Source organism: Ranitomeya variabilis, chromosome 2, assembly GCF_051348905.1.
Source record: "Ranitomeya variabilis isolate aRanVar5 chromosome 2, aRanVar5.hap1, whole genome shotgun sequence".
Taxonomy (NCBI): Eukaryota; Metazoa; Chordata; class Amphibia; order Anura; family Dendrobatidae; genus Ranitomeya; species Ranitomeya variabilis.
Genome location: NC_135233.1, coordinates 224531508 through 224543704, shown reverse-complemented (window position 1 = coordinate 224543704; position 12197 = coordinate 224531508). Strand labels below are relative to the sequence as shown.

The window sequence follows — 12197 nt, the reverse complement described above, 5'->3', positions numbered from 1 at the left end:
AGCGCTCCAGCGGTCCCTTGGGTTTTCTAACTATTATAGGAAGTTTATCAAAAACTTTTCTACCATTGCTAAACCGCTCACTGACATGACAAAAAAAAGTACCGATTTCTCCGCCTGGTCTGAGCCTGCTGTGCGCGCATTCGAGTTTCTGAAGAACAGTTTTGCTTCAGCTCCCATTCTGGTGCAACCGGATGTATCGAAACCATTTACCGTGGAAGTCGATGCGTCTGAGGTTGGAGTGGGGGGCGGTGCTGTCTCAAGGCTCATCCTTGAGCGAGTTGCGTCCATGCGCCTATTTCTCCAACAAACTGTCGCCCGCCGAACGTAACTACGATATCGGCAACAGGGAGTTGTTGGCTATCAAGTTGGCTTTTGAGGAATGGCAACACTTTTTGGAGGGGTCGGTTCACCAGGTTAACTGTTATTACCGACCATAAGAATTTGCTCTTCCGGCGTCGCGGAGGAGGACCTGTTAGGAGCACAACTGTCTTCCGTCTGGATGAAAGTGAAACAGCGCCTGTTGAGCGTGGGTGCAAGGTACAAACGTGTGGCTGACAGTAGACGTGTGCAAGGTCTGGACCTGAGTGTGGGTGACTGGGTGTGGTTGTCCACAAAAAACATAAGACTCAAAATACCATCCCTTAAATTGGGTCCTAGGTTTATTGGTCCGTTTAGGGTCGCCGCCATCATTAACCCGGTTGCCTACCGATTGGAGCTCCCTACGGTATATAAGATTCACAACGTGTTCCACAGATCGTTATTAAAAAAGGTGGTGGGTTCTGTGGACGCTGAGCCGATGCCTCCTCCAGTCTTGGTGGATGGCAGTTTAGTTTGAAGTCTCCAAGGTGGTTGACTCTCGAGTGGTGCGCCGCACGTTACAGTACCTGGTACACTGGCATGGTTATGGGCCGGAGGAGAGGTCTTGGGTACCAGCCTCGGATATACATGCGGACCGGTTGGTCAGTATGTTTCACCGCCGCCATCAGGACAAGCCAGGTCCTATAAGTCGTGAGGGCCCTGGGGTCCCTCGTAGAAGGCGGGGTACTGTCATGTCGGACGCTGTTCACACCAGGGTGTCCGACAGACAGCGGTAATTCCCCATTCGTCCACTATATGCTCAGTGGCGCCAGCTAGATTGATCCAGATTGTCTGGGGTTAATCTGGCTGGTACTCGGGTTGGAGGCTTAATCACGGTCACGCCCATTGCCTTTAAATAGTTTTTCTGGGCTTTGGGCGTCGCCTATTATAGCTTGTGTCTTGTGCCTGGTGATCTCGGTCTGGAGTGGTGGTCTAGGAGAGGAAATATCGTATCTGGTGGTGTATTATCCTTCGTTATATTTCTCCTTCCTATATTTGTATTGTTTTGCCCTGTGCACATTATAGTGTTTTCCTGTGTGTCTGCGGCGTGGTGCGTTTTTTAGTTTTCGCTGTGCTTTCTGTAGGGGTTGGTGAGAGGTCTTATCACTGGGTGGCGGGTGGAGGTTTCAGCTTAGTACTGAAACATGACTCAGGGTGAGGCCTGGTGGCCCAGACATGCACACCTTCAGTGTAAACTCTGGGAGAGGGACAGACAGGGTTTCCCTAGTTTGAGGGATATTGCAGGGGCCCGGGTAATCAGCTGTAGTCTACCCAGTACCCCCGTGACAGGGATGAAGCCCCGAAACTCGATGCTGCAGTGGCTAAGGCTTCCAAGAAATCCTCGCTACCCTTTGAGGATTTGGGAACTTTAAAGGACCCGCTGGACAGGAGAGCTGATGTATTTCTAAAGGGAGCTTGGGAAACATCAGCAGGGGCTCTCAGACCATCAATTGCAGCCACCTGTACAGCACGTTTTATGATGTTGTGGCTGGACAGCTTAGAGGATCAACTTAAGAACAAAACTCAGAGGAATGAGATTTTAGCCTCTCTTCCTATGATTCAGGGAGTAGCAGCTTACCTTGCGGATGCATCGGCATACTCTGTGAAACTAGCAGCCAGAGCTGCGGCCCTTGCTAATTCAGCCCGTAGAGCCATTTGGCTGAAATGTTGGCCGGGCGATATGCAGGCCAGGTCAAAACTGTGCAATATTCCGTGTGAGGGCGCGCATTTGTTCGGTCCAGTTCTAGATGAGCTTCTGGAAAAGGCAGGGGATAGTAAAAAGCGTTTCCCTTACCTGGGTAGACCCTTCTATAGACGGGGACTTACAGAAGATGGTTTGACCGTTCAAGATCTAACAGAGATAGACCCAGATATGACGCCAGTAAGAAAAGAGGTAGAGGCTTTATGTTCAACTCCTTCCGGGACAACAAAAAACCACAATGACTGCCGGACCGGGTGGGAGGCAGGCTCTTAGCCTTCTATCCGGCTTGGGAAAAAATTTCCAATAGTCCATGGGTCCTAAACATTATTAGGTCAGGACTAAAATTTGATTTTCCTGAAATTCCTCAGAATAAGTTTCTTTTAACGCCTATCCGTTCTTCACCTACAGAACAGCTGGCATTAGAATCTGAGGTACAGGAGCTCCAACGCAAAGGTGTATTGGTAAAAGTTCCGGAGGCACAAAGAGGTAAAGGGTTTTATTCCCCCCTCTTTTTGATTAAGAAGCCAGACAATTCTTTTCGTACCATTATCAACCTTAAAGGCTTGAATGAATTCTTATTGGTTCAGTCGTTCAAAATGGAGTCTGTAAAAACAGCAATAAAGCTATTATTTGACAAGTGTTTCATGGTTGTCTTAGACTTGAAAGACGCCTATTATCATGTTCCCATACATATAGACCACCAACAGTTCTTAATCCACGAGTGTCCAATTTACATCTAGCGGCGTGGAATTTGAAGGGGCATTACTAAAAAAGAGTGTTTTTTCGCAGGAACTAGTTAATACCTTAATGAGAAGCAAGAAGCCTTCTACAACAAATATTTATGTTAAAATATGGAAATAATTTTTGGCTAATTCAGGATTAGAGATTGGCCAAAAGATCTGTATTACTAAGATTCTAGAGTTCCTGCAGAGAGGTCTAGAAATGGGTCTTGCTACAAGCACCCTTAGGGTCCATGTGTCAGCCTTGGGAGCACTATACAATCGTAATTTAGCTAGCAATTATTGGGTCACCAGATTCATCAAGGCAGCGGCTAGATCGAGACCCATGGTTAGAAAAAGAATAGCCTCGTGGGATTTAAATTTGGTGCTTACAGCTCTGACTGAAGCCCCATTTGAGCCGATTGATTCTGCTCCTATATAGGTTCTGTCCTTTAAAACAGCACTGTTAGTCGCCCTCACATCAGCATGGAGGGTTAGTGACCTACAAGCCCTCTCTAGACAGCCTCCATACATTCAGTTTAGAGATGATAGAGTAGTATTAAAGACTGATCCTCTGTACCTCCCAAAGGTAGCGTCAAAATTCCACAGACTGCAGGAGATAAATCTCCCCACCTTCTGTCCTAATCTCACAAATCAGGAAGAACGCAAACTCCATTCATTAGATGTTAAAAGATGTCTGCTTAGATATATTACGGTAACAGACCCTTGGAAAAAGGATAGTTCTTTATTCGTGTCTTTTCAGGGAGTCAGGAAAGGATTTAGGGTGTCTAGGAACACCTTAGGTAGATGGATTAGGGAAGGGATATCTTTGGCTTATTCAGCAGGTGGCCTAGAGGTTCCGGAAGGTATAAGAGCCCATTCCACTCGAGCCATGGCGTCGTCCTGGGCAGAAAGATCGGAGGTGTCAATTGAGGACATATGTAAGGCGGCCACATGGTCATCCCCATCTACTTTCTTTAATCATTACAGACTAGACCTGGGTGGCTCCTCAGATCTCACGTTTGGTAGAAGGGTGCTGGAAGCAGTAGTCCCTCCCTAAGATTCTCTTTCTCTGTAATTCTCTCGTCTGTGCTGTCATGCCGACTGAATAAATACTCAAGCTACTTACTGGTAGCGGTATTTTTCAGGAGCCATGACAGCACCCTTATATTCCCTCCCTTTATACTATTATGGCTTGACATCACTGTTTTATATAGAAATCTTTCTTTATAGTTTAGTCACACGGGTGAAATGTGTAAATTATTTATGTACTAACTAACCGAGGTGGTCCTCTCATGCTCTGTAATCCAACTGAGGCGGGAGAGAGGTACCGCCCTTTTATGTCTGTAGGTTTCCTGTCCCTGAAGGGCGGAATCCCCTCTCTAGTCTGTGCTGTCATGGCTCCTGAAAACACTGCTACCAGTAAGTAGCTTGAGTATTTTTACCACCAAAATTTAGTTTTAGCCCCAGATTCTACATTTTCACACAATAAGTGGGTAAAAATGGCACCAAAATTTGTCCAAAAATTTCTACTGAACATGGCAATAGCCCATATGTGGCTGTACAGTACTACTTAGCCATACAGGGAGACTTAGGAGGGACGGAGCGCTATTTACCTCCTGGCGTGCAGATTTTCCTAGAAGAGTTTGTGGACTCCATATACAGAGCACCTAATTGCTAGAAGAGCAGATTTCTCCCTCAGGTGACCTCATTTTGGAAACTATACCCCTTGGGTAATTTATCTATAGGTGTAGTGACAATTGTGACTCCATGGCTAATTTTCAGAAACAAGCAGCATTGGATGTTGTCGAGTGAAAACTGCAAACTGTAGTTGTAGTGACCAGTACATTGTAGTGACCAGCCCGTGCTTCTGGAGGCATGCACCCGTAAGTTAGGCAGGCTCTCATTGCTTCAGAAATGACAAACGTGGACACAATATGTGGTTTAGGTACACTGTGGGGCTCAGAAGGGAGGGGAGCATTTGGATTTGGGAGCGCAGAATTTGCTTTTCCAGAGCCTTTGTGCTACCAGTAATGTGGAAGCCTCCTATATTTCCATTAGCAGATGACAGACCTGAGTGGGGACTTGCTTTTTTTTATTGAGTTTTTGTTGGGAACATTTTACATAACGTTTTGGATCACATTTATCCTTCGCTCTACTCTGACCACTTACATCAGGGTTTCCATCTAAATCTCTGAGTGTCGTGACAGATGAAACTCCCGATGGATCCATTCACTATAATGAGGCAGCAGAATTACTCTGGACTCCGTCTGGCCTCTATTCAGCGTTGACCTTCTTTTTAGAAGTGCACAAAACTGTGGTCGATGGCCCTTTTATGTATGCCTAAATCACAGGCTCTATGGCGTCCACAGTGCCTCCATCTGCCTCATTATAGGGAATCTTCCTCCAGAGGTTCCATTTGAATCTCGTATTTCAGAGATATACACAGAAACCCGGTGTAAGCGCTCAGCGTAGAGCACAGGATAAATGTGCGCTGAGTCTTACTGCGATCTTTGGGAGGCAGAATGAAAAAAAAAAAATCAACAGCATGTGAAGAATTGGCTTTATTTCTTTTTTTTTTACGCCGTTCCTCGTACAGTATAAGTGATTTAGGTGACTTAATTATTTTTTTATCGCTTTCTATTCTGATTTTTGGGAGACAGAATGAATAAAAACCAGCAATTCAGGAATCCTTTCTTTTTCCCTTTTTTTTGGGGGGTAAGAGGGAGGGTGTTGTGGTTATGCCATTCCGTGTGTGGTAAAATTGTTAAGGGAGTTTTATTTTTCAGGTCAGTACAATTACAGCGGTACCTCATTTATACTTTTTTTTTTTTTTTTTTATGTTTTGGCGCTTTTACACAATAAAAATTATTTTATAGACAAAATAATTCTTTTTGCATCGCTTTATTCTGGGAGCTATAACTTTTTTTATTTTTCCTCTGATGGAGCTGTGTGGGGGCTTGTTTTTTTGCCGGACAAGATGACGTTTTCAGTGGTACCATGGTTATTTATATCCGTCTTTTTGATCGCGTTTTATTCCACTTTTTGTTCGGTGGTATGATGCTAAAGCGTTGTTTTTGCCTTAGTTTTTTTTTATTTTTGATGGTGTTTAACAAAGGGGTTAACTAGTGGGACGGTTTTATAGGCTGGGTTGTTGTGGACACGGTGATACCAAATATGTTTACTTTTATTGTTTTGTTTTTTCATTCAAATGAGATACAATATCTTTTTTTTTTTCTTCCATTTTTAAAAAAAATAAAAATATATATTTCTATAATTATTTAAAATATAAAAACGGCACCCTAAATGTGCAAGTAGCGCCCCAGCTTAACAATGGCTGGCCTTAATTCAGCCCCAATAGGCCCTGTTACTAACCACAAAGAATCCCACCTTTAGGAGTACCCTAGAAAGGGGAAGAGAAGGCAGCAGGTGTAACAGTGGGGTGTTCAGTTGACTTCATATGGATGGAGCCTGCAACAATTCTCCTCAACAATGAACGTCTCATCTTCTTAGGATATTTTTTGGACTATCTCCATAAGACTCATCTGGGTTTTAGCGGAGAAAAATGGGAAAAAAAAATGTGGTCATGACACACTGTTATGGGGGGGATCTGCTGCTTATTGACCTCCACCCACTTTCGGAGCAGCACTTACAAGCTTTATTAGAAACTGCTTTCAACTGCACTCCTTTTCTAAGAGTCCAGCCACCACTGATAGACTGCAGGAGAGGACGGTAACCTAGGCAATGAGTTGTACACAATATTTATTTATTTAAAAACCCATCTGTTCTTGAGAAAAGAAAGGTTTTAATAACAAGTAAATTAGAGGTCCTTGTTTCTCAAAGCATTAGGCAGCTTTCCCTATATAAGATGGGGAGACCACCCTTTTAAAGGGTTATTCCTTTTTGTGTTTGTTTTTTTTCAGAAGAGCACTTCTTCCCATCTGCTCATGATTGAATGTCTACTGACCCGAATTATGTCCTCCTGTATGAAGTGGCATCTAAATCGCAGTGGGGTTGAAGCTGGCAGCTATTTGGGGCTGTCGATGCGCCCAGCAATCCTGGACAGCCGCAGAGCAATGCTTACATGGTTTTTTTAATCAGAATTATTTTGTGACAAACACGATTTCCAAACAATACATATTACATTCTTGTTTTATAAATCTCTGTAAATCCATCCGTTTTCATGAAGTGCTTACAGGTTTACTCGGAGAAAGCTTCTAAACACTGCACGTGCTCGGCCACTTCTAGACAGCACTGGTGCCTGGTCTGCTGTAAACAATAACATAAAAATAACGTAGTGATAGGGAAACTGGGACACATTCTAATACAAGTACTTTGCGAGATGTGAAAAACCCTTTAACCCTTTTCTGCCTTCGGCCGTACTGTCCCGTCGAGGTGACCTGGGCCCGTATGACCATCGACGGGATAGTACGTCCAACGCGATCAGCCGCGCGAAGAGGGGGAAAGCGGCAGGGTATCAGCCGATTATCACAGCTGACATCCGGTATTAAGTGCCAGGAGCGGTCATGGACCGCTTCCGCCACTTAAATCCCCGGTACACTGCGAACAAACAAGATTGCAGCGTTTCGGTGGCATAGAGAAGCATTGCGCAGGGATGGGGGGCTCCCTGCATGCTTCCCTGAGACCCTCAGAACAACGCGATGTGATCGCGTTGTTCTGAGACTCTCCTTCGTTCTCCTCCCTGGTGGTGGCTTGTCAGTGCCTGCTCAGAGCAGGCGTTGAGGCGCCTCCAGCACTGCCTGTCAGATCGCTGATCTGACAGAGTACTCTTCAAAGTGTCAGATCAGCGATCTGACACTATATAGCGATGTCCCACCCTGGGATAATGTAAAAAAAGTGTGTGTGTGTGATATATATATATATATACATACATACATACATACATACATACATACATACATACATACATACATACATACATACATACAGTGGGGCAAAAAAGTATTTAGTCAGTCAGCAATAGTGCAAGTTCCACCACTTAAAAAGATGAGAGGCGTCTGTGATTTACATCATAGGTAGACCTCAACTATGGGAGACGAACTGAGAAAAAAAAAATCCAGAAAATCACATTGTTTGTTTTTTTTATCATTTTATTTGCATATTATGGTGGAAAATAAGTATTTGGTCAGAAACAAACAATCAAGATTTCTGGCTCTCACAGACCTGTAACTTCTTCTTTAAGAGTCTCCTCTTTCCTCCACTCATTACCTGTAGTAATGGCACCTGTTTAAACTTGTTATCAGTATAAAAAGACACCTGTGCACACCCTCAAACAGTCTGACTCCAAACTCCACTATGGTGAAGACCAAAGAGCTGTCAAAGGACACCAGAAACAAAATTGTAGCCCTGCACCAGGCTGGGAAGACTGAATCTGCAATAGCCAACCAGCTTGGAGTGAAGAAATCAACAGTGGGAGCAATAATTAGAAAATCGAAGACATACAAGACCACTGATAATCTCCCTCGATCTGGGGCTCCACGCAAAATCCCACCCCATGGGGTCAGAATGATCACAAGAACGGTGAGCAAAAATCCCAGAACCACGCGGGGGGACCTAGTGAATGAACTGCAGAGAGCTGGGACCAATGTAACAAGTCCTACCATAAGTAACACACTACGCCACCATGGACTCAGATCCTGCAGTGCCAGACGTGTCCCACTGCTTAAGCCAGTACATGTCCGGGCCCGTCTGAAGTTTGCTAGAGAGCATTTGGATGATCCAGAGGAGTTTTGGGAGAATGTCCTATGGTCTGATGAAACCAAACTGGAACTGTTTGGTAGAAACACAACTTGTCATGTTTGGAGGAAAAGGAATACTGAGTTGCATCCATCAAACACCATACCTACTGTAAAGCATGGTGGTGGAAACATCATGCTTTGGGGCTGTTTCTCTGCAAAGGGGCCAGGACGACTGATCCGGGTACATGAAAGAATGAATGGGGCCATGTATCGTGAGATTTTGAGTGCAAACCTCCTTCCATCAGCAAGGGCATTGAAGATGAAACGTGGCTGGGTCTTTCAACATGACAATGATCCAGGGCAACGAAGGAGTGGCTTCGTAAGAAGCATTTCAAGGTCCTGGAGTGGCCTAGCCAGTCTCCAGATCTCAACCCTATAGAAAACCTTTGGAGGGAGTTGAAAGTCCGTGTTGCCAAGCGAAAAGCCAAAAACATCACTGCTCTAGAGGAGATCTGCATGGAGGAATGGGCCAACATACCAACAACAGTGTGTGGCAACCTTGTGAAGACTTACAGAAAACGTTTGACCTCTGTCATTGCCAACAAAGGATATATTACAAAGTATTGAGATGAAATTTTGTTTCTGACCAAATACTTATTTTCCACCATAATATGCAAATAAAATGATAAACAGACAATGTGATTTTCTGGATTTTTTTTTCTCAGTTTGTCTCCCATAGTTGAGGTCTACCTATGATGTAAATTACAGACGCCTCTCAGCTTTTTAAGTGGTGGAACTTGCACTATTGCTGACTGACTAAATACTTTTTTGCCCCACTGTATATAAACATGTGTAAAAATATTTTTTCTAAAATTCCTAAATAAAGAAAAAAAATATTGTTCCAATAAATACATTTCTTTATGTAAACAAAAAAAACAATAAAAGTACACATATTTAATATTGCCGTGTCCTTAACGACCCGACCTATAAAACTGTCCCAGTAGTTAAACCCTTCAGTGAACTCCGAAATAACACGCAATCAAAAAGACGGATCTAAATAAACATGGTACTGCTGAAAATGTTATCTTTTCCCGCAAAAAAACGAGCCACCATACAGCATGAGCAGAAAAATAAAAAAGTTATACCCTCAGAAAAAACTGATGCAAAAATATCAATTTTACCAAACGCGGAACAGTATAAACGCCCCCCCCCCACCCACCCACCCAAAAAAAAAAAATTCATTAATTTCTGGATATTGCTCATTCTGCCTCACAAAAAATCTGAATAACAAGCGATCGAAAAATGTCATGTGCCCGAAAATAGTACCAATAAAAACGTCAACTTGTCCCGCAAAAAACAAGACCTCACATGACTGTGTGGACCAAAATATGGAAAAATTATAGCTCTCAAAATGTGGTGATGCAAAAACTATTTTTTGCAATAGATAGCGTCTTTTATCGTGTGACAGCTGCCGAACCTAAAAACCCGCTATAAATAGTAAATAAAACCCCCCTTTATCACTCCTTAGTTAGGGAAAAATAATAAAATAAAAAAAATGTATTTATTTCCATTTTCCCGTTTGGGGTTAGGGTTTGGATTTCGTTTACGGTTGGGGTTAGGGTTGGGATTATGTTTGGAATTAGGGTTAGGGGTGTGTCAGGGTTAGGGTGTGGTTAGGGTTGGGATTAGGGTTAGTGGTGTGGTTAGGGCTATGGTTAGGGTTGGGATTAGGGTTAGGGGTGTGTTGGGGTTAAGGTTGGAGTTAGATTTGTGGGGTTTCCACTGTTTAGGCACATCAGTGGCTCTTCAAACGCGACATGGCGTCCTATCTCAATTCCAGCCAATTCTGCGTTGAAAAAGTAAAACGGTTCTCCTTCCCTTCCGAGCTCTGCTTGCACTGAAATAGTGATTTACCCCACCTATGGGGTATCTGCATACTCAGGACAAATTGGACAACAACTTTTGTGGTCCAATTTTACCTGTTACTCTTGTGAAAATAATTTTTTGTGGGAAAAAAATGATTTTTTTATTTTCACGGCTCTCCGTTATAAACTTTAGTGAAACACTTGGGGGTTCAAAGTTCTTACAACACATCTAGATAAGTTCCTTGGGGGGTCTAGTTTCCAATATGGGGTCACTTGTGGGGGGTTTCTACTGTTTAGGCACATCAGGGGCTTTCCAAACACAACATAACACCCGCAGACCATTCCATCAAAGTGTGCATTCCAAAACGCTACTACTTCCCTTCCGAGCCCCGATGTGTGCCCAAACAGTAGTTTTCTCCCACATATGGGGTATCAGCGTACTCGGGACAATTTGGACAACAACTTTTGGGGTTCAATTTCTCCTATTACCCTTGGTAAAATAAAACAAATTGGATCTGAAGTAAATTTTTTGTGAAAAAAAGTTAAATGTTCACTTTTTTTTTTTTTTTTCAAAAATTCCTGTGAAACACCTGAAGGGTTAATAAACTTCTTCAATGTGGTTTTGAGCACCTTGAGGGATGCAGTTTTTAGAATGGTGTCACACTTTGGTATTTTCTATCATATAGACCGCTCAAAGTGACTTCAAATGTGATGTTGTCCCTAAAAAAAAAATGGTGCTGTAAAAATGAGAAATCGCTGGTCAACTTTTAACCCTTATAACCTCCTAACAAAAAAAAAAAAATTGGTTCCAAAATTGTGCTGATGTAAAGTAGACATGTGGGGAATGTTACTTAAGTATTTTGTGTAACATATATCTCTATAATATAAAGGGCATGAATATTAAAAGTTGGAAAATTGCAAACGTTTCAAAATTTTTGCCAAATTTGCATTTTTTTCACAAATAAACGAAAGTAATATCAAATAAATTTTACCACTATAATGAAGTGCAATATGTCACAAGAAACCAAACTCAGAATCACCGGGATCCATGGAAGCGTTCCAGAGTTATAACCTCATAAAGGAACAGTGGTCAGAATTGTAAAAATTGGCCTGGTCATTAACGTGCAAACCACCCTTGGGGGTTAAGGGGTTAAATGCCTTTTACCTGGAACCCAAATCAGTTCCATCTGCTGATTGAATGTGTATTAGTAGATGAAACGTGTATGACACAACATTGACGTTTTATTATGCTGTGAAAGATAAAGAATGGCGTTTGCTGCTACTAATTGTTCTTTTATTTTGCTTCCTAGATGAGAAAATCAAGCAACTAAAGAAGAGTTACGAGTTATTTTAAGAGTTCGTTCCAAGATTGAACTGATGACTCATGGTCCTGACACCGGTCAAGGTTCGGGGTGTAGTCGTCAGCTTCATGTTAGGACATAGACTTTGGCCATCTTGTTATGTTGCTGGCCGTGACAACCTCGTGCAGATTCTGTATGGTGAAGAGTCCTTGTTCTCCTTGGCTTGGAGGGTGCAGTGGTGTCTTCTGTCCATACATAGGTAATGCAGCGAGGATACACACCAGATCCCGTATGCGTATGCCTGATATAATTGTAATAAAGAGAATGTTTTCATGTATTGACCATCTACTGATTTTTAATATATCTATTCAGAAGTTAGCTGAATAGCTGATAGGGAAGAGCTGCCGCCTGATGCACAAGAGCTGCTGGGTTTGAAACTTGACACCTATTCCAAATGTAGCCTCGCTGCAGTAAAACGCTACATGCAACGTACTACCACTGACCGTATCTGCAAACCTCACTGCAGTAAGTCCACACTAGATGAGATCGCTCTG

The 12197-nt window shown here is 42.9% G+C and overlaps 1 protein-coding gene across 1 annotated transcript in view; it reads left to right on the top strand.

The window, feature by feature from the left end:
• HAUS7 (HAUS augmin like complex subunit 7) overlaps positions 1-11980 on the top strand; it is an 80049-nt gene extending 68069 nt beyond the window's left edge. Inside the window, exon 10 of the mRNA XM_077283779.1 lies at positions 11653-11980. Coding sequence (XP_077139894.1) covers positions 11653-11696 — 44 coding nt within the window. The 3' untranslated portion in view covers positions 11697-11980. The remainder of the gene's footprint in view (positions 1-11652) is intronic.
• Positions 11981-12197: the final 217 nt, after the last annotated feature.